Source organism: Saimiri boliviensis, chromosome 9, assembly GCF_048565385.1.
Source record: "Saimiri boliviensis isolate mSaiBol1 chromosome 9, mSaiBol1.pri, whole genome shotgun sequence".
NCBI classification, from domain to species: Eukaryota; Metazoa; Chordata; class Mammalia; order Primates; family Cebidae; genus Saimiri; species Saimiri boliviensis.
In genome coordinates this window covers 96,276,308-96,303,050 of record NC_133457.1, presented here as the reverse complement: position 1 = coordinate 96,303,050, position 26,743 = coordinate 96,276,308, and the positions used below count along the sequence as shown (strand labels likewise).

Here is a 26,743-nt window from a genome sequence, read left to right as displayed (position 1 = left end):
ACTTGAACCCCAGAGGTGGAGGTTGCAGTGAGCCAAGATCATGCCACTGCACTCCAGCCTGCGTAACAGAGTAGAACTCCGTCTCAAAAAAGAAAAAAAGAAGACTGGTAGGAGGTGAGGGAAGGAACCATGTAGATGTCAGGGGAAAGTGCAGGCTGAGGCAGTAGCCAGTGCAAAGGCCCTGAGGCAGGACCATGCCTGGCTTGTTTGAGCAGCAGCAGGGAGGTGGGCAATGACCCAGACTGGGGGACACTTTTCCAGTGAACAAGACAGACAAGGTCTCTGCCCTGAGGAGATCATCACTACAGAGCGAGGCGTTTAGACAAGAAAGGTGGTATGGGAAGGGCAGAGACGAGGGAAGTCTAAAAACTGTGGGGGCCCAGAAAGGACTCTTGACCCTCAAGATGAGGTAACCCCAAGCTGAGGAGTGGGAAATATGGAATCAAAGCATGGGAGAAAATTATTCCAGACCGATGTGGGAGTGTGTGCAAAGGCCCTGAGAATCCCACCGCTAGTCACCATCCCCACTGCTGTCTCCTGCTGCGGTGGCCACCCTCTCCCGCCTGGATGATTATAGCAGCCTCCTCTTGGGTCTCCCACAGAGGGGCAAAGAAGCTAGAGTATGCAGTGACTAACACCTCTCTTTGCTTGGTAGGAGTTCACACTCGTGGATATTAACTCACTGCCTGCCCCTCTCAGCCTGCATCCATGAGCAGAGAGAAGCAGGAGGCCACGGACATATGCAGCAGTGACCTCGGGGGACGCCTCATGGATTTTGGGTGGAGCACTGCCAGCACCTTCTACAGCCCTGCATGCTCAATGCCTCCTTCTCTCTGTCCTACCCTCTCCCCCTCACTCATTCTATTCAAATACTCTGGCTGTTCCCTCTGCCTGGAAGGCTCTTCCCCTAGATATCCACATGGCTCACCCCCTCATCTCCTCCACACTCTGTTCAAACGCCTTCTTCTCAGAGACCCCTCTCTGACCACCTTATCTCAAAGAGCCCCTCCATTATCACCTTGTCCTGTGGTAGCTTTTCTTTTCCTTTTTCTCCTTTCCTTCCCTTCCCCTCCCTTCCTTCCTTCCTTTTTCTTTATTTTTCTTTCTCCCTCTTTCTTTTCTTTTTTAGAGAAAGGGTCTCACTCTGTCACCCAGGCTGGGATACAGTGGCGTGACTGTAGCTCACTGCACCCTTGAACTCGTGGGCTCAAGTGATCCTCCCACTTCAGCCTTCTGAGTAGCTGAGACAACAGCCGCATGCCACCACATCTGGCTAGTTTTATTTTTATCTTTATTTTTTGGTGGAGATGGGGGTCTTGCACTGTTGCCCAGGCTAGTCTCGAACTCCTGAGTTCAAGTGATTCTCCACTTTGGCCTCCCGAAGTGCTGGGATTACAGGTGTGAGTCACCACACCAGGCTGCTGTTTTTATTTTTTGTAGCGCTTTTCACCACCTGACATATGATATATTTACTTATTTGTATGTCGACTGTTTCTCTCACCAGACTGGGAGATTCCTGAGGGCAGGGACCATGTCCAGTTTTGCTCATCACAGACTCTATCACAGGGCCTGGGAAGTTGATAAACATTTGTGAAATAAATGGTTCTGAAACTGAAGTTCTCTCCAACAGTCTTTCTGGGTCTGATCATTTCAAAATCTTGGAAATGACTATGATTCCCCTCCCCAACATTTCCAGTGGCCAGGGCTGGCCTCTAAGGGCCAGTCACCACCAAGAAGCTGCTAATGCGGGCACCTCCCTCAGCACCTCGCCAACCAGGCCCATCTGGTAGAGGTCAAGGGTCAACCTGGTCCAGGCCTCTGTGGGTCCCAAGGTAGAGAAGACCCAGTGCTGGGGTCCGGGCCGAGGGATGCCTGGTGAGCCCCATTTCTCCTTTGGCAAACATCCCCCTTTCCTTCTCAGGGCCTGTGTCTGCATTTCTGAACCAGAAGGTGTTTATACAAAACATCCTGGGTTTGGCGACAAATTCACCCTCAGTGAGGAATCCTTAATGAATCTCCCGCCTTCCCACACCAGGTGGCTGCAGGAAAAATTAGCTCTGCCTCTGGTAGTTGAAGGCAGCCAAAGCCTAGGCAACGCAGAGCTGCTGCTGGGGCTTCTGGGGCCACAATTGCAGCGTCCAGAAATAGCATGGACACCGGGCACTCCTGGCTCGCTGTGTGATGAGGCACTGCTCTTCTCCTGGCCTCAGTCTGCAGCTGTGAAATGGGGCAGTACTAATTCCATCCACACAAAGGCTGCTTTGACAAGTAAGGCAAGGGGTGTGAAGGGGCTTGGTTACAAGCGGTTGAAAGGAGAGAATAGAAAGCTGGAATCGGGGAGACAAGAGATCAGAGTGCTAATACCCGTCCTGCTCTTCAGACTTTTCGTTGTCCTTTCCCAGCGCCTTTTACAGCCCTGTGTGCTCAATGCCTCCTTCCCCGCTGACCTCCCGCCTGCTTCCCCCACCCATTCTGTTCCACACACACTGGCTGTTCCCTCTGCCTGGAACACTCTTCTCCTAGACATCCACATTGCTCACTCCTCATCTTCTTGCCTCTCTCTGAGGCTTGTTTTTTCCAGCTATACAATGAGGAGTTTGGGCGTGAAGATCTCGTGGGAACCCTCTGGTTCTGATGGCAACCATTTTCCATCTGCCTGCCTCCTCTGGGAAGTCCTCCCAATTCTGCCATCCATACCCATTTTCTTTTCTGAGCTAGCATTTCCTTGCTTACTGCCCACAGTTTCCAAGAGCGCCCTGGTGCCGTCATAGCTCACTGCAGCCTCCACTCCCCAGGCTCAGGTGCTCCTCCCACCTCAGCCTCCTGAATAGCTGGGACCAACAGGCATGCCCCACCGCGCCCGGCTAATTTTTTTTTTTTTTTTCGTATTTTTAGTAGAAACGGTATTTTACCGTGTTACCCAAGCTGGTCTCTAACTCCTGGGCTCAAGTGCACGCCTTGGCCTTCCAAAGTGCTGGGATTACAGGCGTGTGAGCCCCTGTGCCCAGCCGATTCCTGCTTCCTTCCGATTCTGTGATGAGACACTGAGGGGGATTTTTATTCACCCCCCTTTTTATAAATTAGAAACTGAAAGTGTCAGAGATAAAACATTAATCACACTGCCACATGGGCTTTCTTGGTGTTTCTTAGACAGGGGAAGAATGGTATTTCCCAGGTCCTAACCACGACGTGCCATGGTATGTAACTGTTTTGCCATTAATTGTCGGTGTTTACCACTAGGATGAAGTTCCATGAGGGCAGGGATTTTGTTGTGTTCACTGCTGCATCCCAAGTCCCTAAAACTGCTTGGCACGTAGTGCGTAACAAATATGAACCGAGGGAGGAAGGGGTCAGAGGCAGCCCGCGGACTGAGCTCTCTGAGCCTGCAGAGGGCGCTCCAGCCCCGCCCCCTACAGCTAGACCCCGCCTCTCACGGCCGCGGACGCACGTGCGTTAGAGCCTGCGCGCCACCGTTCTCTTAAATGCGCAGGCGCTCCGGAAGCCCCGTGACAGCGGCGCATGCGCAGCGGAAGCCAAAGCCGGTGGAGTGAGAGAAGGGTCGCGCGAGCGTCGTAGGTGGAGTTGGTGGGCGCTATGCTGTCACCCGAGGCTGAGCGAGTACTGCGGTACTTGGTAGAGGTGGAGGAGCTCGCCGAAGAGGTGCTGGCGGACAAGCAGCAGGTGAGAGGCCCGTCCGCGGCGCTGGGGCCGGGCGGCTGGCGCCGTCGGAAAGCGCGCGGGGTTGCGGGGAGTTGACCCGGACAGGCGGTTAACTGTCCCGAGGCAACAGATGTGGGCCGATAAATATTCGGCCGCTACTAAGTGAGCGCCTGCGCAGTGCTGGGTATTCCTCTTCCTTCGTCCTTTCTCTGCCTCTTACCGTGCTCTCCGGGTCCCGACCCATCACTCTCTGGGCCGTTTCCCTGAGCACCTGTTTCAAAATGCACTTCCCGGCCCCCTGAGGCCCTTAGGGGAGAGGAGGAACCGCAGAGAGGCCTGGGGGAGCCTTGTGACCGGCCAGGAATGGGGTCGTCGGTTAAGGTGGTGCCGTGTTTATGGGGTGCCTTGTGGGGAGTTTGGGTCAGGCTCTAATTTAAGTGCCAGGTTTTTGAAGGGAGTTCCTGGGGAAGGAGGGTGACGTCATTGGATTTACGTTTTAAATGGATCCCTCTGGTTGCTGTGTGGAATACACAATATAGGCGGACAAGGGTGGAGTCAGGGAGATGGGTGAAGGGTCATTGCTATGGTCCAGACCAGAGATGGATTTGGACTAGGTAGTGGTGGTGGAGAGAAGTGAATGGGTCAGAAATGTATTTTGGAGACAGACTCAGTAGGCTGTGATAGCGGCTGTGTAAAGGGGTGAGGGAGCCGGGGGAGTCATGACTCCCTCTCATCCCTAGTTAGAAAGCTCAGGTATTTACTGAGAAGGGGAAAACTTGGGCAAGAGCCTGTCAAATTAAATGCTGGATCCGGGTGTGCTGGATGAGACTAATGAGAGCAGTTAACGATTATCAGCTGCTTAGTATGTGCCAGGTACTGTATTAAGTCACTTAATTGCTAGCTCAATAACCTGTGAGGTAGGTACTGTTCGTAGCGCCATTTTGCCGAGGAGTAAATAGAAGGTGACGTTACACAGCTTGAAGCAGACAGCAGGATTCCAACCTGGGTATTCCAGCTCCAGAACCAGCACTCTCGTGCAGCATACTGTACTACTGTCTCACTTCCTTAGTAACTATTGTGGTGTTACCACTGTCTCGGTGCCCCCACTTCTGCTGTTCCAATCTAGTATTGTTGGGTTTCTCATATTACTACGTCAGAACCAGCTGGAGAAGTTTGTCCAAAAATAGACATCAGGGCTGCTTAATCAGTGTGTAGGGGAAGGGTTTCCACTCTCCTGGTGATTCTCATAGGCCCTAAAGTTTGAGTCAATAGTACAGAATTTCCCATTTAGTCAGCACATGGTTTCCTAGCATCTTCTCTGGGGAGAGAGCAGTTGCACAAAGCATTGTCTTTAAGGACCAGGAAGCCGAGTGAGAGAAGAAATACATTCACACATCAATCCATTTTAGGCAGGACGTTGGAAATAACTCAAGAGTAATGCATTGTCTCTGCAGCCCTTGTCTGTCAAGAGGTGACAGCTTGGGGCAAGAGATAACAGAGTTCTCTCCTGTCCCCATGGTTTTCAGATTGTGGACCTGGACACTAAAAGGAATCAGAATCGAGAGGGCCTAAGGGCCCTGCAGAAGGATCTCAGCCTCTCTGGTAAGTTGAATTTTTCTCAATGCAGCGCTGGAGGCCAGTTCTGCTTTCCTTTAAGGCCTTTACTTTGCCGTGATAGAGATCCGGCAGGAGGCCACAGCTGTGTAACAGCCTTGTGGGAAATCGAAAGAGTCTGTGGAGATGGGGGAGCAAATTTTGCAGTTCTGGCACAGACTGTGGTTCAGGATTTCGGCTGCTCAGTGACAGGTCGTTGGCTCCTGGCTCATCGACAGTGGCAGACACTGAGAGTGCTGAGGGTGTAAAAAAGTGATGGTTCCTGCCCTTGTGCTTTACAGATGAGGAAAACAACGTAAAATGCATTATTGAAAATTGTAAGAGAGCCAAAGATGGAATTGGAGTTGGGGTGGGTGTTGAGAATATATATCCAGAAGAATCGGACCCTTTAGATGAGGCCAAGTGGCTATGGCAGAGGAAGCAAATGGAGAGGGTAAGTATGGCTGGAGAGAGAGGCAGAGACCAAGCCATAATGAAAGGCCTTAGGGGCTGAGGAAGTTTACATTTTGTTGAAAGTGCACTGGAATATGCAGAATCTTCCAGTTGCTTCTCATCTCACCCAAGTAAAATCCAGAGGTTCTACAAGACAGTAATCCAGCCCCCATGAGTCCATGAGTGTGCCAATATCATCTCGACTCTCCCTCATTTATGACTTCACCCACATGGGTCTCTTTGGTGTGTGTGTTTTGTTTTTTGTGTTTTTTTTTTGAGGGGCGGGGAGAGAGTTGCTCTGTCACCCAGGCTGGAGTGTAGTGGCATGACCCTGGCTCACTGCAACCTCTGTTTCCAGGGTTCAAGTGATTCTGATGCCTCAGCCTCCTGAGTAGCTGGGATTACAGGCATGTGCCACCACAGCCAGCTGATTTTTGTATTTTTAATAGATAGAGGGTTTTGCCATGTTGGCCAGGTCAGTCTTGAACGCCTGTCCTCAAGTGATCGCCTGCTTTGGCCTCCCAAAGTGCTGGATTACAGGCATGAGCCACTGTACTCCCCTTGCTGTTCCAAACACCCTAAGCACACTACCGATCTTTGCTGTTCCTGTTCCCTTTGTTTGGCTCACTCTTTCCCCAGATGTCTGCAGGGCTCACATTCTCACTTTCCTTGGGTTTCTGTGTAGATATCACATAATCTTAGAAAGGCCTTCTCGGACTACCTGGTATGAGTAACAAGTTCCTCCCCTACTCTGGCATTCCCTAGCCATCTGAGCCTGCTTTAGTTTTCTCTATAGCTCTTAATCAAGGTCTGACAAACGGTATCTGTTTATTCTCTCACCTCCACTATAACAAGCTCCAAAAGGGCAGGAACTTTGTCTTGCTCTGCTGTGTTCTCTGCATCTAAAACAATGTCTGGCCAATAATAGGTACTCAAAAACAAATTGCTGAAGGAATTGCCATTTGCTCTTTCAGAAGATGTGATGGTTTGCTTCGGGAGCATGTTTATCAAGATGCCTCATCCTGAAACAAAGGAAATGATTGAAAAAGGTAAGGCCTCCTGGGGATGGGTCAGGGGTGTGCTGCCTCACACACCAGCTTTGGTCTTAACCCAGAACAGGGAGTCAGGCTTCAGGCAGCTTGAGAGGCAGCTCTGTTACAGGGTTCAGACTGCTGTGGGTTTTAATTCCACCTCTGCCACGGTGGGTTATTTCCTCATCTCTTAAGAGGCGGATGCATCTGTGTAGCATAGTTGTGAAGTTGAGATAAAACAATATGTGTGCCTAGCATAGTGCATGCTTATTAGTGAGGAATCAGGCTGCAAATAACAAAACCCAACAAATAGAGGCTCAAGGAAATACGCTTCTTTTACTTTTGTGAAAGAAATTGTCCAGAGGTGTGTAGTCCAGTCCTGGCATAGCTGCCCTTAGCATATTCTCCTGGTAGTTGTTTGATTGTTGCAAGCCTCATGTCCTCATGCCAGGCTGGAAGAAAGACAGAAGGCTTTCACCATATTTTGGAAGTAAGGCCATCTCCTCAGGGACTTCGCCAAGATTCATTGGCTAGAACTAGGTCACGTGGTCACCCATAGCTGCAGGGGAGCCTGGGAGAGTGAGCTTTTCTTTTTCACGTGCCCTGCAATAGAGACCGGGTTGTAAAATGGAACCTCTAGGGTCTGCCATAGCCTGGCACTTAGTGTACTCAAGTTTCCACAGCCATAATCTGGAAGCTCTTTGGAAAAGCATCTTAAAAGCAAGAGTCAGGCTACAAATGGACTCTTGGCTAGAAAAAGAACAGACTACACTTATTTTTTCTTCTATAACCTTGAAAATGGCCAAAAAGACAAGCAAGGTTGCCTCAGTCCCTCAAGACAGGGTGTCTTCATACCTCATGAAATAAAACTTTTTTTTCCCCTTGAGACGGAGTCTTGCTCTGTTGCCCAGGCTGGAGTGCCATGGTGCTTTGTTGGCTCACTGCAACCTCCACCTCCCAGGCTCAAGCAATTCTCTTGCCTCATCCTCCTGATTAGCTAGAATTACAGGCACATGCCACCATGCCTGGCTAATGTTTTTTTAGTAAAGATGGAATTTCATTATGTTGGCCAGGCTGGTCTCTAATCAGGTGATCCGCCCACTTTGGCCTCCCAAAGTGCTGGGATTACATGCCTGCCAGTTACAACCGCCAATGACATAAAACTGCTAACAGAAGCAGCTGGAGAAGTTTCCAGCTGTTGTGTTGAAAAAATACACTAATAGTTAGAAAATGAAAATGCCCTTGATGGTGAGCTGGAGAGTAGCTTTGAGAGGAGTCCCTTGCCTGGGTTCAGGATCTTGTTGGCTCTTTTGGTCCCCAAGTGTGATCTTTTCACTGTACCTAGAGGGGTTCTGGGACATCACCAGGTTTCTTGGGGATCAACATAGGCTAAACAAGTGCATGGACACTGGGGTTACTCATTGACAGTGAGAAACAGAACCAGGTTATAAGGCTTGGGCATTCAGCATTTCTCCCCCCAGAAGGAGTGAGTCTGTGGGGAAGACAGACTAGCCAGAGTGTCACTGGTGAGCAGGTGGAATTGGCTGGGTGACTTCAGTCGATTAGTCAGTCAAGCTTTGATAGCTGCCTCTCATATCACACTGACTCTTCTCAGGGCAGTCCATGGCACTAGGAGACGATTTTCTCTTCACAGTGGCTAATTAAGCTTGAGCATTAGGCTTGCATGTCAATTGTTTAGGTCACATGTTTACACAATCATGTTTTTCTAAAACCCCCTCACCTTGATGGACTTGGGTTTGTAAAATTCCCTAGGCATCCATTTTCCAGCCATCTAGGGTGGGCTGGATCTAGAGATGCTTTATTTTGTTTATGCATTTGAATTGTACATAATGTCATTGTGGGAGGGTGGCCAAAATCTTCATGTTGCTTTCTCTCTCTACTGGCCACCCCAAGGTACTTTGCATAATGCAAAACAGGGCAGTGTGAGAGTCAGGACTGCTGTGTCCTGGGCTCTCTTGAGTGGTCCTGAGCAGGTCATGGCCCTTCTAGCCTTTATCCTTCCTCAGTTGGTCTCTGATACCACTTTTCCTTCCTGAAAGCTACACGCTCTGCTGGGGAGAGGCTAGCAGCTCTACTCATGGGTCCAGTGTGTCTGGTACGATCTTATCTTATGCTTGCCTCCCTCTTTTTTCCAGATCAAGATCATCTGGATAAAGAAATAGAAAAACTCCGGAAACAACTTAAAGTGAAGGTCAACCGCCTTTTTGAAGCCCAAGGTATTGGCTTAGCAGGGACTGGAGACTAGAAGGGAAGAGAATCATCAGCATGGACTTTAAAGGGCAGGGATGGGAAGCCTGACCCTCAGAGGTGGGCATTGGCCGAGGCAGCCTGTGAGTGGCCCTGGAGGTGTGTGCAGTGGTTGGTTATAGCTGCCAGGGGACAGAATGGACGGGGGATTTAAAGAGTCCTGCCCCTGTCACAGCTTCCTTTCCAGGTCCCAGGAACCGCTTGGGGTGATCTCACGTTATGTGTCAGGGCATGGCATGGGGATCAGATAGCTCTGACTGAGGAAATTCAGAAGGCCCAGTGAGGTGATTGATTGAGGTCAGAGCTGAAATTCCTGATAAACCCAGGCACTCTAGATTTGTCACAGGTCTTGGAAAAACCTGGATCTCTTTGGGCAGCAGAGTCATGACTTTGCAGGCTCTTGGTGACACAGGAGTGGTGGTGATGCCTCATCTGGTACATTGGAGGCCCATCCTTGCCAGACCTCCAGGCCGAGTTTGGCAGCATTGGTGCAGTGTCAGCCCCTTTCCTGGGCCTGGCTCCAGAGCCAGCAGGAGGCCCGACATGCCGATGGATCATCTTCTCTCCTAGGCAAACCAGAGCTGAAGGGTTTTAACTTGAACCCCCTCAACCAAGATGAGCTTAAAGCTCTCAAGGTCATCTTGAAAGGATGAGACTCAAGAACCAAGATGGGGGACCAGTGACCAGCAACCCCCACAGGGTCATGGAGGACCCAAGACCCTCCAACCTTGACACCTGTAAGGACAGGATCTGCCCTGTAAGGGGACAGGCATCAGGTATCTGGCCGTGAAAACCTCTTTGTCTATACTGCTTGGCTGCTCTGTGACAGCAGGAGGGAACCCTCAGCCTGTCTGGCTGCTAGACCTGGACACCAGGGCACAGTGCACACAAGACCTATTGATAGGCCCTGGCAGCCACCAGTGGGTGTGTGGAGCTGTGGCTGTGGGGGTGTGCGAATGACTGCAGCAGGCACTTCTCAACAATGGCCTGCTGTAAGGACCCTGAGCAGGGAAGGAGGGAGGGGGAGGGGGCAGAGTGGAGCTTCATCCCAGCATTTCTCTCAGAAGAGAGCTTTTCAGGCAGGTGCCCTGAGATGGGAAAGCAAGAGGCTGAGGAGTGGATGCTGAATGAAGAACAGAATCTTGGTGCTTTGTGGCTCACCACAGCCACCTGTGTGTCTGCCCCACAGATGACTGCCAGCTCCATTTCTGCCCTTTCTCCCTGCTTGATTCCAAGAGTAGATGTTGCCTAGCAGCCCTTTGTGGCCACTCTTCCGTCAGGAGGGCCCTGCAGAGTCCTGCACCAGGCCTGCATGAGTGGGTGCCCCTCCACCCCCTCTGAAAGTGGGGCCTGGCCAGTGCTGCTTAGTACTGTCTGCCTCCCGTGGTATGAACTGCCGTGAAGTCAGAACTCTTGTGTTCATTAAGGGCTCAATAAAGCTTAGCTGAATGAATAAATAACAGCAGCTAGTCTTTATTTGCCTCATCTAGTCCTTCAGTAAGGGCACGCTGCTCCATTTAGAATACCACCTACGAATGTGGTTCTTACCATCGGTTCTTACCTTCAGATGAACCTGTGGTTTGACAGGCAGGTGACAACAAATGGCAGCATGGCAGGGGCACACCTCTCCTGGTCCCCTCGCTCCTTTGCTCAGGCTCATAGTTACATAGAAACACAGGCTGTCATGGCCAGTTCTTATGTTTTTTCAAAAGAAGCTACCAGGCATCCCCAAACTACGGCCCGCGGGCCGCATGCAGCCCCCTGAGGCCATTTATCCGGCCCCCCGCTGCACTTCAGGAAGGGGCACCTCTTTCATTGGTGGTCAGTGAGAGGAGCACAGTATGTGGCGGCCCTCCAACGGTCTGAGGGACAGTGAACTGGCCCCCTGTGTAAAAAGTCTGGGGATGTCTGAGCTAGACATTCAGGTTGTGAAGTTGATTAGAAATTACTGTGTGTTTTCCCTGTAATCTCTTTAAGAAGTAGGCAGGTGGAATTGGAAACCAACTACGTCAATCCACAGGGGACTAGTTAAAGGAATCAGTAGCTCCAGGTAGGGGAGTACCATACAACCACAATCAAGAATAAGAAACAAGCTGCAAGACACATCAAGTGAGAAAAGCAAGAGGAAGGTAGGTGTCTTACAAGCTAATAATGTGTGTGCAAACGCAATGTGATTCCCTCAGAACAGCACCTGCAGGGTTGGGGCACAGAGGTGGGAGGGGAGATGTCACCCTAAACTCTTTTGTAAATTTTTAATTTTAAACCATATGAATATAATGCTTATTTTAAAATGTAAAAGTAGGGAGTTGCAGAATTCACCTTGCTAGATGTTCGTTCTCCAGTGTGACTGCCTGGTTCACAATTTCACCATTGGAAAATTGCCCCTTTCTGCCTGGCAGGGTGGGTGTTGGGCCAAAGAGAGCCAATCGCATTCCTTCTCCTGGAAGTAGGGAACCTGGAGCCCATGCATGGGCCTGTCCGGGTTTGCCTCAGTCACAAGGATGGACGGGAGAAATCCTCATGCTCTGAAGGCAGAAGGTCCAGAGTAGCCTGGCTACTCTGGACCTTCCTAAAGTCAGCTGGTTCACTTCTTGGATTTGCCAGTATTTTCTTTCCAAAAATCTTCCCTTAACTTACCCTAGGCAGTTGCATTCCACCATTTGCAGCCAGAGAAACTACTCTGAAGCAGGGTGAGTGGTAGAGGGAGGGAGTGAATCCCCCCGGAGCAGTTCATCAGCCCCAACTCGATGCAGTCCCTCTTAAGCCAAGAGGAGGCTTAGGAATGTAGGTTGTGAAAATGCAGAAGTTTTTACTCACTGTCACCTCCCCAGGCTGTATTGCCCATGAGCCCAAGGTTTTCTGGTTTCTGGCTCAGCTCCCAATCTCAAACAAGGTGTAGAGAAGCACCTAAGTCACCCCTCTGACCTAGATAAATGCACCTTTGCAGAGACTCTGGCTAAGCTCTGCCTTCCTGCTCTGTCTTGTCTGAGAAATGGGGATGTTCTGGCCCACTGTTTTTCAGATGATGGTCAGGGAGCCCCATGGGTTACCCTGACATGCAAGGTCAGGGTATTGCAAGGAAATGTGTTTAGGGCTCAGTACTTCCCCAGATCCCCAATAAATACATCATCTACTGCTCGCTTCGCAAGCACCGCTTAAAGACAAGTTCCTGCCGGGCGTGGTGGCTCAAGCCTGTAATCCCAGCACTTTGGGAGGCCGAGGCGGGTGGATCACGAGGTCGAGAGATCGAGACCATCCCGGTCAACAAGGTGAAACCCCGTCTCTACTAAAAATACAAAAAATTAGCTGGGCATGGTGGCGCGTGCCTGTAATCCCAGCTACTCAGGAGGCTGAGGCAGGAGAATTGCCTGAACCCAGGAGGCGGAGGTTGCGGTGAGCCGAGATCGCGCCATTGCACTCCAGCCTGGGTAACAAGAGCGAAACTCCGTCTCAAAAAAAAAAAGACAAGTTCCTTAACCTCCAAACTCTAGCTCCTAAAGGACCTTTTCAACATTAACTTGAGAGGCATCCAAGTGTCAAAGCCAGGAGGACTTGGATTCAGCCAATAGTATCCCGTGAGCCAGGCCTGGGTCCAGTGACTCCAAGTAGGGCTTGTGCTTAAATTTATTAGATATGATCTCTCAGGGGTAGCAGAACTTGCTGTATTTGTTCTCTTTGGGCCCAGTTGCCAAGTCAGTCTGTCAAGGTTAAAACCCCTCCAGTCCCAGGGATTGGCTGTCTCCTGGTGCAAAGATGCCTGGGGACCAGCTGGAGGTAACCAAGGGGCCTAATTCAAGTAGGAAGCTGCAGCTGCTAAGCCAGCAAAGCTGGTGCCAGGCTGGAGGTGGGGAGGCGAGTGCTGTGAGGTGCTGGGATCTGGGAGGCGGGGAGAGGCCTGGGCGGTACCTGCCAAGGCTGATTTCCTTCTGGCAGCTGGGGATCAACTGGAAGCTTTCTTCTGGACTTGAAGGGAGCAGAAGAGCTGCCTCAGCTGTTTTTTCCGATCGTTGACGCAGCCTGGAAAGGAAGTAGAGTGTTGGCTGGAATGACCTGTGCTTCGGAGAAGTGGAGTGCCCCGACTCCCTGCTGGCAAGAGGGGACAGCAGGAGTCACCCACAGCCTGTGGTTTATACTCTGGCTCCATTCCTGAACTGCCATGGCCCTCAAGCAGATCATTTACCCTTTTCAGCATCAGTCTTCTCATCTGTAAACGAGGATACTACCGCCCACCTTAGGGAGTGAACATGAGGACTGGGGGCTTACCTCAAGCCAGGCACTGCTCCAGATGCTGAATGTGGATGGATTTGTTTAGCCCTCTTGGGAATGATGTGTAGAAGAGAAAATGGGCTCAGAGAGGTTAAATCATTTGAACCCAGGCTACCTGGTGCTAGAGCCACACTCTTAACCACTACCCCACACTGCCGCTCCTCCTGGCTTTGCTCAGTGAAAATGCATTTAAAGCTGAGTGCCTGGTACATCATAGCTGTCCAGTACTGTCAGCTTTCTTCCCTTACCCAACCCACGTGCCAGGCACAGCTGGCTAAGAGATGAGTTTTCCCCACATGTGGCCTGCAGTCTCGTGGAAGTATGTCCCAGGCAGTCTGTGCCGAAGCTGCCATGAGCTGCTGAGACGTTCTTCCAGGACATTCATGGTGCTACATGTTGGCTGTTTGCTCTCAGAGCTGATCCTTGAGGTGACTCTGGTCATTTAATCTCATGCCAGGCACATTGATGGCACTCAAAAATGCAGCTTGAATGACAATCTCTGTGGCCACTAGTACTGACCTGGGGCTGTCATGTTTTACATCCCCCCAAAACTTGTCCCTGCTTCCCAGGCACGCACTCAGCTATTCACTGAGCTGAGACCTTACTGTGCACATCCTTGGGATTTTCCAGAGTGAGTTCCATGCAGCCCTAACTTAAACTGTATTTCGCTCATTCATAACTCCCAATTCTCATCCAGTGCAAACTTCTTGGAGTTCTAAACTCATCTCTGAGTTATCTGCTGACCCTTTCGTCTGGATGTCCCTGAACCCTTCCCTAACTCAATTCATCAGTACTCTTCCTAGCCAGCTACCCTTGTGTTTATCACCATGAACCCAAACACTTGAAACAAATAGTTCTAGAGACTTCTAAAAGCACTGGCTGCCCTAGCCTGGTCAACATAGCGAGACTCTGTCTCTATGGGGAAAACACCCACACACAAAATTAGCCAGGTGTGGAGTGTGCCTGTAGGGCCTAGCTATTTGGGAGGCTGAAGCAGGAAGATTGCTTGAACCTGAGAGTTTGAGGTTAGTTGCAGTGAGCTATGATCACACACTGCAGTCCATACTGGGTGACACAGCAAGACGCTGTCTCTAAAAAAATAAAACAGTGGCTCTCAACTTGGGCTGCGTATTGGAATCACCTGGGAGCTTTAAAAGCTACTGATGCCCACACCAACCATATCTTTATCTGGCAGGCATCACTAGTCTTTAAAGCTCCCCGGTGATTCCAGTATGCGGCCGAGGTAGAAAACGGCGGCTCTCCGTCTTTGCTACGCGAATGGGGGTCCGGGAACTAACGTGCATTGATATCTGAGGTGCACTGTTAGCAAAGATGGCTGCAAAAATTCCATTCCTATATGCACACCTCTGTGCAACGTGACTTGGCTGCTCCTCTCATCAACAGGTTGAGTCTATTTTCTTACCCAGTGACTGGACTAGACCAGAAAATTGCTTTGACTGTAGCAGAATGACTTACGGGACTTCTGAGTCTAGGATGCAAAAGGCTTTGCAGTGTCTTTTCTCACCTTAGAACCCCGAGTCTATCACATGAAGAAGCCAGGGCTAGACTGTTGGAAGATGACTGGCCACGTGGAAAGAGAGGCCCAGCTGACAGCCAGTATCAACTCCCCACACCTATGAATGGGGCTGTGGTAGGCCATCAAGTCTCAGTAAATCTGCCAGGTGCCTGCAGCCCTATGAGTGACCCCAGTAGAGACCTGAAGAAGCACGAGCAAATAAAGTAGTTGTTTTAAGCTGCTAGGTTTGGGGAGGGCTTGTTACACAGCAATGGTTAATCAATAGAGCATCACGCAGGAACTTGTTAGAAATACCATCATAGGCCCCACCCTAGAACTACAGAGTCACAATCTGTATTTTAACAAGGTTTCCAGGTGACTGTATGCACATTAAATTAAGCTTGAGTGTTATATAGTCATCCGAAGCCTTATACATTTAGAAAACTAAGCCCATAGAAAAATGGAAAGAGTATGGACAGCTTACAAAAGAAGAAATGCAAATACCAAAAAATGGAAACCTCACCAGTAATCAATGGAATGCACATAAAACAACAATGAGTCAGTATGTTTTGCCTCGCCAGCTGGCACAGATTTTTTTCTAAAAATTCAAATCTGGCAAATTCATACACTCTTTCTGGAAAGCAATTTGGTTGTAATAAGCCCATCCCTTTGGCCCAATAATTCTCCTTCTAGGAATCTATCCTCAGGAATGGCCAGAATTTCAGCTGAGCTTAATGTGAAAGGGTGTTTATCATGGTTATTAGTCATAAAAGTGAAAAACATGCAATTGTGCCAAATGTCCAATCATAGAAATTGGTTTAGTAAATTTTGGAATATGCACAAACTGAAATACTTTGCAGCCATATGGTAATTTTTTTTAACTCTGCCAAGAGGCCGGAAAGTCTATCGGTCAAGCACTCGGGTTTTGGAGCCAGGCAGATGGGAGTTTGCAGCGTGGCTCCCCGCTTATGACCAAGACCTTCATTCAGCAAGTTACATAGCACCTGGAGATCATTTCCTCGTCTGTAAAATGACAAAGCTGCTTAAAGATAAATGAGATAATGTACGTAGAAGATTTCATCTGGACTGGACCAAAAAGTGCATTCATGATGGAGGCTCTTATTAATATGCTTGAATGAAAAATGCCACGTGGGCAAGTGGGATTCGAAACTCTAGCCCAATGCCAATTTTGTAAAAGAAAAAGTATGAATATATGTATTTTTTAAGAACTGGAAGGAAATACACCAGATTGTTAAAGATGGTTATGTCTGGATATTTTTTAAATTTCTTTCTTTAGTTTTCAAATATTCTACAATGAGACAGACTACTTTTTTTATAATCAGTTTTCACTTTTTAGAAACCAACTTTACAAATGAGGAACAGCTGTGTCACCCTTGCCCAAGGTGACACAGCTGGTAAGTTGCAGATTGAATTCAAACAATCTAACCACTATGCCAAGCTGCCTCCTAGACTACTTGGTACCTCCCATGACCCATCCCTTGTGCCCAATCCCCACCTGACCCTACATACCGAGGTGTGTGTTGGTCACAAAGTTTCCCATTCCGGACAGGTCAGGAGGCCCCTCCTCTCTGCTAACCGGGCCATCATTCCACATGAGGTCAAAGCCCCCGACTCGCTTCTCCCTTCCCGTGAGCCTGGACAGGAAGGAGGCACGTGGGGTTAATGAAGGTGCATCTGGTGGGGGCCCCAAGACCCAAGTCGGGTCCCTGATCCCTCCATGAGCCCTACTGATGTCCCTCCCATCAGAAGTCCGTTTTCCCAATCACTCATTGGCTGTTTCCCAGGTACCTATGTAAATCTCCGAGGGGGCTGTTCCCGTTTTTCCCCCAAGGCTCCTCCTACTTGCTCTTGGTTTTTTTGTTTTCTGACAGTCTCTCTCTGTTGCCCAGGCTGGAGTGCAATGGCACGATCTTGGCTCCCTGCAACTTCTGCCTCCCAGGTTCAAGCGATTCTCCTGTCTCAGCCTCCCAAGTAGCTGGGACTACAGGTGTGCACCACCACACCCAGCTAATTTTGTATTTGTTTTTCTTTTTTTTTTTCCTCTGGTGAATTCTGCTTCACAATGATAATTTTGTATTTTTAATAGAGACAGGGTTTCACCGTGTTGGCCAGGATGGTCTCAAACTCCTGACCTCAAGTGATCTGCCTGCCTCGGCCTTCCAAAGTGCTAGGATTACAGGCATGAGCCACTGTGTCTGGCCATGTGCCTCTATTTGTGATTTCTGGTTTAAAGTCTCCTTTCCTCCTCAGACCTTAAACTCCATAAAGGCAGGGACTGGTTCTGTCATGTTCCTTACTATGTCAGCAGGGTGTGGCACAGGGCCTGGTACAGAGCAGGGCTCAAATGTTTATTAAATGAATAAGTGATGGTAGGAATGGTGGATACCTGAGGTTGCTGCTTGCTCAGCATCCATTTCACCTTCTTCCTGTCCAAGGGTGCCTTGGGTTTTGCTTTGAGAATCATTCCTCCCTCCTTTACCAATAGCTCATGTGGGGTTGACTCCACTCCCTAGGAGGTGGGCACAAGAACTATGCCTGGTCAAGCAGAGTCACAATGAATAATTCAGCAATGGGCATGTATCCCAGTTCCCAGCAAGGAGGAGCTGCCCTCAGACTTCTGCTGGAATAATTGGAGAAAATGGGGGGGGGGGGGGGAAGCTAATACAGAGGAAAAGAGGAAGGAAGGGAGGGACAGACCGAGGAGGAGAGGAGGAAGAAAGGAGAAAACAGACCAGCCACCACTGAGCACCTGGATTCACCCATTCTCACAGTAGCTCTGGGCTTTTTTTCTGCTATTGCACACTGTTATAATGATAGTCTTGTATTTAGCACTTACTGTGAGGTAGGCACTAGATAGTAAATTGTCTTTGTAAATTAATCTAACAATTCTGAGAGGTAGACATGGTATTTCCTATTTTACAGATGAGGAAGCTGAGGCTCAGAAAGGTGATGTGACTAGTCCAGAGCCTCACAGTCAAGAGGATTTGAGGAAATCCTGCTGGACTGTCTCAGAAAGCTATAGTTGGCCCTGCTCTGCCCTGGAGAGGCCAAGTCCATGGCAGGACCTGGCCCTCCATGAACATCTCAGCTTCTCCATCTATAAAAAGTGATGAGGCAGGCCAGAGCCATCGCTGAAGGCTACTCAGGCCCCAACGTTCTAAGCTCCCCCCTCTTGCTTGGTGGGAGTCCCAGTTGTCATGTACAAGGACATGTGATCAAGGCTACCCACCCTCACCTCGCTTCCATGTCCACGACATGCAGGGTATCTTCCAGGAGACAGGTCTTGAGCTCATAGTCTTCCTGGCTGCTGGCTGTCAGTGATGGGGATGCATTGACTTCTAGGAGCCACCTGGGGAGGGAGGGGAGTGGAGAGCCTTAGGGTTACTTGGTCCCTGGAGCCCCTAGGATTTCACTAAGTGGCTAGATGGATGCATGGACCCCACCCTCAGTTCAGTCCAGGCTGCTCCCTCTACCTTTCTGTTTTTCAAATTATTTTTATAGCGTTAGGGTCTTGCTAGGTTTCCCAGCTAGTCTCAAACTCCTGGCCTCAAGTGCTGGGATTACAGATAGGAGCCACTGTGCCCCGCCCCCTCCCCAACCACCCTTTCCACTTTTTTTTTTTTTTTTTAGATGGAGTTTTGCTCTTATCGCCCAGGCTGGAGTGCAATGGTACAATCTTGGCTCACTGCAACCTCCACCTCTGAGGTTCAAGCGATTCTCCTGCCTCAGCCTCCTGATTAGCTGAGATTACAAGTGCCCACCACCATGCCCAGCTAATTTTTTTTTTGTATTTTTAGTAGAGGCAGGGTTTCCCCTAATTGGCCAAGCTGGTCTCAAACTCCTGATCTCAGGTGATCTGCCCACCTCGGCCTCCCAAAGTGCTGGGATTACAAGCAAGAGTCACCGTGCTGGCCGCTTTTCCACTTTGAGGAAAGGTAACTCGAAAGTAGAAAGCTGGCATGGGAATGACTACGGTGCCTTCGTGGGGTTATGGTTTTCCCTTCTTCCAATACAGATGTGAATGCAAGGAAAACTGTCTTGTCTTGGTGAAAATTTGCGCACTGTAGGTGGCAAGCACCCTGCTGTCGGGCTGGGAAGCATGGGGAGGCGTGGGGACTGTGTGGAGCTGGCCAGGGCACTCCATGTCTAAAGTGGTGGCCGTGGCCAGCTCCAGGAGAGTGTTGTCCTGTGGGAATGTGAGCCCAGAATTTCGAGATCATCTGATTTTTCCAGAAAAGGCAAAAACGGTTTTGTTTTGTTTTTTTAAGGAGTCAGTATCTGGCTCGCTCACTCAGGCTGGAGAACAGTGGTGCAGTCTAAGCCCTCTGCAGCCTTGAACTCCTGGCCTCAAGTCATCCTCCTGCCTCAGCCTCCTGAGTAGGTGGCATTATTACAGGGGCTTGAGCCACTGTACTCAGTAATTCTGATTTTTATGTAAACATCTTCCAAATTTTAGAGCCTGTCAATAAATTAAAATTAAAAACAAAAACAATCTAAAGGCCAAATTCAAAGTATCTGCAGGCCAAAGCAGCCCAAAGACCTCCAGCTAGCCACCTCTTGTCTTGTTCAACTGCATCCTTCTAGACAGGAAGCTGGGGCCCAGAGAGGGAAGGGCTCAGCCCGCAGGTCAGTGGGAGACCAAGCCCCTTTCCACTATACAGCAAATTATCTTGGTAAATTACTCTTAACAACTTGGAGAGGTCGACATGGTGTTTCCCATTTTACAAATGAAAAAACCAAGGCTCAGAGAGGTGACATACCCCGCTGGGGTCCTGCACAGCCAGTCCTCTTGGACATGTAGAATTTTTGCCCACATGGAGGGGTACACCCAGAGTCATCCTAATCACAACACTCAGGGCTGGACCCCTCTTGTCCAGGCCTAAGGACAGCGCTGAGGGCAATTGTGTAGGGGTCTCATCAGGCCAGGTCATGATTAACTGAGGTCCCTCCCACAACTTGACTACCCAGCCCCCAGGGCGAGTGGATGCTCCAGCTCTTCCCACAGTTGCTGGTGTCCAAGCATGGGCGGAGCTTATTCCCCACCAGGTCCTCCTTAACGCCAGCAGTCACATCCTGCTGCAGGGGCAAAGGAGAGAGACCCGCTGGTGCCCGGACCCTGTTTCCCTTGAGTGAGGGCCTGACTTTAGTCTTGCTCTAGGGCCCCTCCTCCTGGCCTAGAGGGCACCTCAACACTCACATGGTGACCCTGAATAGGGGGTTGGGTCCTGGAGCCGGCAGTGCTGGTGGGGAGCCGCTCAGCCTAGGTCCTTGGACCCTGGGCCTGGCTTTGCCCTTGACTTGCTACATGATCTCAAGCTCCCTGACCCTTGCTGGGCTTCTGTGTCCTGTTGCATCGAGTGAGGCCATCATAGTGGTCCCTACCAGGTCAGGCTTGTTCTAGTCATCAGCTCAATCTCCTCCAATGGGCACCATGGAAATGGATCAGTCTTGGCAGAGATGAACACTGTGACAATGTTCCATTATTCTTCAAAGCTCCAAGACTTACAGAGGGGAAGTTTCTTGCCTGATAGAGGGGAGGATTCCTGACTCAGCAGATGATCAGGAAAGGCCTCCCGGTACCAGGCTCGGTGCCCAGTGCTCTACAGACTGTCTCTCACTTATTCCTCATAATGATCCTATAATGATCTATGGATAGATCCTGTAATGACCAACCCCATTTTGCCATTGGGCAAACTGAGGCACAGAAAAAGTAAGTGTGCACAAGGTTATACAACTAGGAACTGGCAGAGCTGGCATTCAAGCCCGGGCAGTCTGGGTGCAGAATATGCAAACTATGACCTGCTGGTTCTCTCCCAGACCCACTTACGGCTTGAGGTCCTGGTCGATGAGAATGTCGTAGCCATACAGCTCGAAGCAGTGCTTGTCACTGATGATCACCTTCTGCACACTCTGCAAGCTTTTGATGAAGATGTTGTCCATGTCCCTGAAGAGCGTCTCCACTGCCTGGGGCCCGTGTTTGGAAGCCAGGTACTGCCGGAAGCGCTGCAGCATCCACTTGCTGCCCTGTGTCCCGGGCAGCCAGGTAAAGAGAGAAGCCTCCGTTAGCCAGGACCTGGCCTGCTTGGACACTTACACAATTGCCCTCAGTGCTTTCCTTAGACCTGGGCAAGAGGGGCCCAGCCCTGAGCCCTGTAATTAGGATGACCCCAGGTGTGCCCTTCTTTGAGAGGCAAAAATTCATGTCTAAGAGGACTAGCTATGCAGGACCCCAGAAGTCCCTGCCCACATGACATGCAGAAGCCCCTTCCCTGAGCCTGACTTGCTGAGGACAGACCACACTGACCATGTGTGCATCCCAAGGCCAAGGAGTGACCAACAGGCTGCTGTTCTCAGGGGTATGTATGTGCAAGGGCCTCATGGTGTAGGATACAGCCAGGGAAGAGAAGGGAACAGCTGTGAACTGGGGAGCTGCTCTCCTGTGTCCCCTTGATCTGGCCCTTGACTCTGAGAAGTCTGAGAATTCTGTATTTGAACCTGGCCTTGCAGGTAATTTACATAGAAAGAGAGAGAGAAAATATATCTGTGTGATACATTACATGAATCAATTAATCCATTGACCAATAGAAGATATCTGTCAAGGTAGGACAGGCCATATTTTGTTTAGGGGTGTGTTAGTGTGATTTGTAACTTTTAAATACTTAGATACATGATATGTGGGCCACCATTTGTAGTCCTGCCCTGAGCCCTGCAAGTGCAGGCCTGCCTCACTGGCCGACTCAGCCTCAGACAGGCCTGTCCTGGGCCCCTTGCCACGCCACCCTCCCCACCCCTACCTGGCCCCAGAGGGCCGCACCGAGCAGAGCGGAACCTGGCTTCCTCACCTTCTTTGGGTGGTAGTCAGGAGACGTTTTTTGCACAGCAACGTTGGTGAGGTGAACATCTGGCAGAGCGTGGTGGTCAAGGTCATACCTGACCTCAGTGTGAACAAAAAGGGTGAGCCCTGCCCCACGAAGCCCTCAGGACTGAACTGAGACCTTGCCTGGGAATCAATGGGGAAAGCGGCAAAACAGCATCACAGTCATGTGTGTGGGCTGTGGAGTCAGATGGGCCTGGGTTCAAATCCTGCCTGCATCTTTCCTGGCTATGGGGTCCTAAAAAGCCATTTAACTTCCCTGGGCCTGTTTCCCCAGCTTTTAATGGGGGTACATAGTAGCATATTGAACTCACAGGATTTTTAAAACGTTAAATACTGTACCTCTTCCAGCGCCTGGCATAGCTAATATTATTTTTCTTTTCTTTTCTTTTAACCTTTGTGTTACAATCTTTTTTTTTTTTTTTTTTTTTTTTTAGGAGAGCCTCGCTCTGTCACCCAGGCTGGAGTTCAGTGGCATGACGTGCTCACTGCAGCCTCCACCTCCTGGGTTCAAGTGATTCTCCTGCCTCAGCCTCCCAAGTGGCTGGGATTACAGACACGTGCCATTACACCCATCTAATTTTTGTATTTTTAGTAGAGACAGAGTTTCACCATGTTGGGCAGGCTGGTTTCAAACTCCTGGCCTCAAGTGATCCGCCTACCTTGGCCTCCCAAAGTGCTGGGATTACAGGTGTGAGCCACTGCACCCAGCCTGATTTTTTTTTTTTTTTTTTTTTTTTTTAATTAAAGAGGAGAGAAAACTTTCTAACAAGTAAAGGAACCAAATACAGAATAACCATCTCAGGACACACTAGGCTGTCTTTCACTAGAGGGGTCCAGGCTTGGCAGCCACTTTGTAGGAATGTTGGCGAAGGGATCCAGCACTGGAGTGGGGTCAGGGCGGCCTTGGAAGGCCCAGCCCTGAGATTCAGCCTCTCAGTACCATCACCATCACCACCACCACTGACATCAGCAACACTTTTCAGCTTACAGAGCATGTTTACCACATTATCTCATCTGTTCCCCAAATTATTCCTATCTCACAGATGAGACCTTGGAGGCTTAGAGAGATGAAGTGACTGCCATTCAGAATACCCCTTCCAGGCCGGGCGCGGTGGCTCACGCCTGTAATCCCAGCACTTTGGGAGGCCAAGGCAGGTGGATCATGAGGTCAAGAGATCGAGACCATCCTGGCCAACATGGTGAAACCCCGTCTCTACTAAAAATACAAAACATTAGCTGGGCGAGGTGGCGCGTGCCTGTACTCCCAGCTACTCAGGAGGCTGAGGCAGGAGAATTGCCTGAACCCAGGAGGCGGAGGTTGCGGTGAGCCGAGATCGCGCCATTGCACTCCAACCTGGGTAACGAGTAAAACTCCGTCTCCAAAAAGAAATATGAAAGGCCAGATGTACTGGCTCATGCCTGTAATCCCAGCACTTTGGGAGGCCAAGGCAGGTGGATCACCTGAGGTCAAGTTGACCAGCCTGGCCAACATGATGAAACCCCATCTCTACTAAAAACGCCAAAATAGTCAGGTGTGGTGGCAAGCACCTGTAATCCCAGCTACTCGGGAGGCTGAGGCAGAAGATCGTTTGAACCCAGGAGATGCAGGTTGAGGTAAGCCAAGAGGGTACCACTGCACTCCAGTTGGGCAACAAGAGTGAAACTTTGTTTCAAAAAAAAAAAAAAAAAGAAATATGAAGTAAGGATCCATGCAACAACATAGAAGAACCTTAGAAACAAGCTAAGTAAAAGAAGTCAGACACAAAGACTGCATAGTGTATGATTCCATTTCTGTGACTTGTTGAGAATAGGCAAATCCTATTTGAGAAACGGGAAGTGGCTGCAAAGGGCTGGGAGGGGAGACCAGGGACGAATAGGGATGACGGCTAATGGGTATAGAATTTCTTTGGGGAGATGATAAAAATGTTCTAAAATAGCTGGGCATGGTGGTTTACACCTGTAGTACCCACTACTCACAGGCTGAAGTAAGAGGATCATTCGAGCCCATGAGTTCAAGACCAGCCTGAACAATATAGTGAGACCCTGTCTCAAAAAAAATGAAATTTTCAGCTGGTTGCAGTGGCTCATGTCTGTAATCCCAGCATTTTGGGAGACCGAGGCGGGTGGATCACGAGGTCAGGAAATCAAGACCATCCGGGCCAACATGGTGAAACCCCATCTCTACTAAAAATACAAAAAATTAGCCAGGTATGGTGGCAGGCGCCTGTAATCCCAGCTACTAGGGAGGCTGAGGCAGGAGAATCGCTTGAACCTGGGAGGCAGAGGTTGCAGTGAGCCAAGATCGCGCCATTGCACTCCAGCCTGGACAACAAAAGCGATACTCCATCTCAAAAAAAAAAAAAAAAAACATTTAAAAATTAGCTAGGCATGGTGGTGCCTGCCTGTGGTCCCAGCTACAAGGGAGGCTGAGGTGGGAGGATTACTTCAGCCCAGGAGTTGGAGGCTGCAGTGAGCCATGATTGTGCCACTGCACTCCAGCCTGGGCAACACAGCAAGACTCTGTCTCAGGGAGAAAAAGCAGGAAAAGAGGATGCTGGGGCAAAGTGAGTTACTGGCTGAAGAGGGGAAATAGCTCCCTTCAGATGAAGGAAACTTGGCTCCCAGAACTTCACACTTAACACACTGCTGTAGAGGAGACAGCGGGCCTCCCTAGGAGCAGAAGAGACGCAAAAGCTACAAGAAAGGGATGGGAGATGGGCCAGCCAACATCAGAGCCTCCCACCTCTAGAGAGGAACCTGAAACCAGGTCTCAATGGACCAACGGTCAAGTAGCAGAGTAAACATACGATCAGAATAAATCCACAGAGAAACAGCTGATTCACTGTGAAATCTTTAGGAGGAAAAGACTTTTCTTAGCTTAGAAATGATGGTAAAAATCACCCAATGGACAAGTAAGATGTGAAACGTGAAAATAAAAATGAACAGATGTCGAGAAAAAAAGAATCAGGGACCACAGAAAAGATGTGTAGCACATGTGATAGTCTAAATGTTTCTATCACATGAAAATCCCTCATGAATTAACAATAAAAAGTATGACTATTTACTAAGGAAAGGACATGGACAAGCATAAAAGAGAAAATAAAGCTGGTAGGACCCCAACTGGGGAAATGCTCCAAGTTCCTAGTAACACAAGATACACAATTTCAAAGGCATGCAAATGGGGGAAAATGAAAATTGGAAGAGATGCAAATTCTAAGGCAAAACTCTGCTTCCTCATCAAGTCGGTGTCATTTAAAACATCTTTTTGAAAAATTCAAAACTCACAGAATATTATAAAGAATGTCCCTATCGTGTGGTGGCACACGCCTGTAGTCCTAACTACTGGGGAGGCTGAGGCAGGAGAAACGCTTGAACCTGGGAGGCAGAGGTTGTAGTAAGCCAAGATCATGCCACTGCACTCCAGCCTGGGCAACAAGAGCAAAATGCTGCCTCAAAAAAGAAAAAGAATGCCTCTATCTGCTTCACTTAGATGTGGCCAATTGTTTCAGAAATGGCTGTTTAAAACAATTGTCCCCAGGACTGGGGAGCTAGGATGAAATGGACTGTCAATAGAGGGTAAAAATATTCTATTTTTATTTATTTATTTATTTTTATTTATGTTTTTGAGGCAGAGTCCTGCTCTTTTGCCCAGGGTGGAGTACAGTGGCACAATCTCAGCTCACTGCAACCTCTGCCTCCCGGGTTCAAGCAACTCTCCTGCCTCAGCCTCCCGAGTAGCTGGAATTATAGGTGCTTACCACCACACCTGGCTAATTTTTGTATTTTTAGTAGAGATGGGGTTTCATCATATTGGCCAGGCTGGTCTTGAACTCCTGTCTTCAAGAGATCCACCTGTCTCAGCCCCTCCAAGTGTTAGGATTATGGGCATCAGCCACTACGCCCAGCAATGGTAAAAATATAAAAGGACTCTCCTGGGAAGCAATCTGGCCAGATGGGCTTGACCCAGTATTTACACCTCTGTGACACCATCCAAGGGAAAAATCTTAAATACTGTAAAAGGTTTATGAAGAAATATGTTCCTTTGCAGCATTATGTGTCACAGCAAGAAGCTGAATACTTCCCAAATGCCTGCAGCATGGGGGATTAGAAAACCAGGAAACCTACTCAGTGGAATATTTTTGTAATGAAAAAAAGTCTACAAGGAAAATACTAGTGATGATGATTACTGCAATAAAAGATTATGTTATACAGTGGGATCATTTATATTTAAAAGGTAAATGACAATAAAAATCTCTACAAATGAACCTGGAAGGAAATACCCTAAAATAGTAAGTAGTTTTTGCTACAAAATATGCCGAGAGGCTTCCTTTTTGTACTTTTCTGAATTTTCTGATTTGATTTTAATAAGCTATACCACTTGTATTATAAAAAATGTATCCTTTAGATGTTTTATTATTTTATTATTAGAGTAAGGCCTATCAGTTGTAGAAACAATTCGTAATAGACAATGTATAAAGTTGAAAATAAATGCTTCCTGACCTGATTCTAATTCTCTGCAGTTTCCGGAGTTAATACATTACTGAGGCTGGGCCCGGTGGCTCATGCCTATAATCCCAGCACTTTGGAAGATGGAGGTGGGAAGATTCAAACTGTTGAATTGAGGTGTCACACTCCTGAAGTGAGGAGGTTTGAGCCCAGCCTGGGCAGCATAGTGAGAACTCATTGCTACAAAAAAAAAACAGCCAGACATAGTGGTGTGTGCCTGCGGTCCCAGCTACTCAGGAGGCTGAGGTGGGAGGATCACTTGAGCCCAGGAGTTCAAGGCTGCAAAGAGCTGTGATCCCACCACCGTACTCAAGCAGGGGCAACAGAGAGGGAAACTGTCAATCAGTCAATCAGATAGATGAGTGAATCATGAACATCCTTTCATACGTCTTTCTAAACAGAAATGTACTTCCTTAAAGGCTAAAGTGGTAACAGGAATATATCAATTCTCCAGCTTACATTTTGTTTTTCACTTTTCATCTTAATCATCTTTCTAGCTCATGGCTTCTCGATGTATCTCATTGCTTTTAACAGATGTATAAGATCACACAG

General features: G+C 49.0%; 2 protein-coding genes across 5 annotated transcripts in view; one reads left to right on the top strand and one right to left on the bottom strand.

Moving 5' to 3' along the window:
* The first annotated feature begins 3,499 nt into the window (after window positions 1-3,499).
* PDRG1 (p53 and DNA damage regulated 1) lies at window positions 3,500-10,465 on the top strand. 2 transcript variants are annotated; one of them, XR_745381.3, is made up of 6 exons: window positions 3,500-3,681; window positions 5,187-5,262; window positions 6,681-6,755; window positions 8,894-8,974; window positions 9,576-9,781; window positions 10,195-10,465. XR_745381.3 is itself a non-coding variant. In XM_003932082.4 (5 exons), the coding sequence occupies exons 1-5, from the start codon at window positions 3,595-3,597 to the stop codon at window positions 9,656-9,658; spliced, it is 402 nt and encodes a 133-aa protein (XP_003932131.1). In that variant the 5' UTR covers window positions 3,500-3,594; the 3' UTR covers window positions 9,659-10,465. The 2 variants fall into 2 exon arrangements, 1 of the variants encoding a protein (XP_003932131.1); XM_003932082.4 differs by having other exon boundaries at window positions 9,576-10,465.
* TTLL9 (tubulin tyrosine ligase like 9) overlaps window positions 7,055-26,743 on the bottom strand; it is a 74,280-nt gene continuing 54,591 nt past the window's right edge. For 2 of the 3 annotated variants that reach the window (XM_074406381.1, XM_074406382.1), the window contains exons 10-13: window positions 21,651-21,709; window positions 20,636-20,832; window positions 18,044-18,157; window positions 13,067-16,442 (exon numbers count right to left, since the gene is read on the bottom strand). In XM_074406381.1, coding sequence (XP_074262482.1) covers window positions 16,310-16,442; window positions 18,044-18,157; window positions 20,636-20,832; window positions 21,651-21,709 — 503 coding nt within the window. In that variant the 3' untranslated portion in view covers window positions 13,067-16,309. Of the gene's footprint in view, window positions 7,341-12,911; window positions 13,023-13,066; window positions 16,443-18,043; window positions 18,158-20,635; window positions 20,833-21,650; window positions 21,710-26,743 lie in introns of those variants that run through there. The other variant, XM_074406383.1, reaches the window with a different exon arrangement.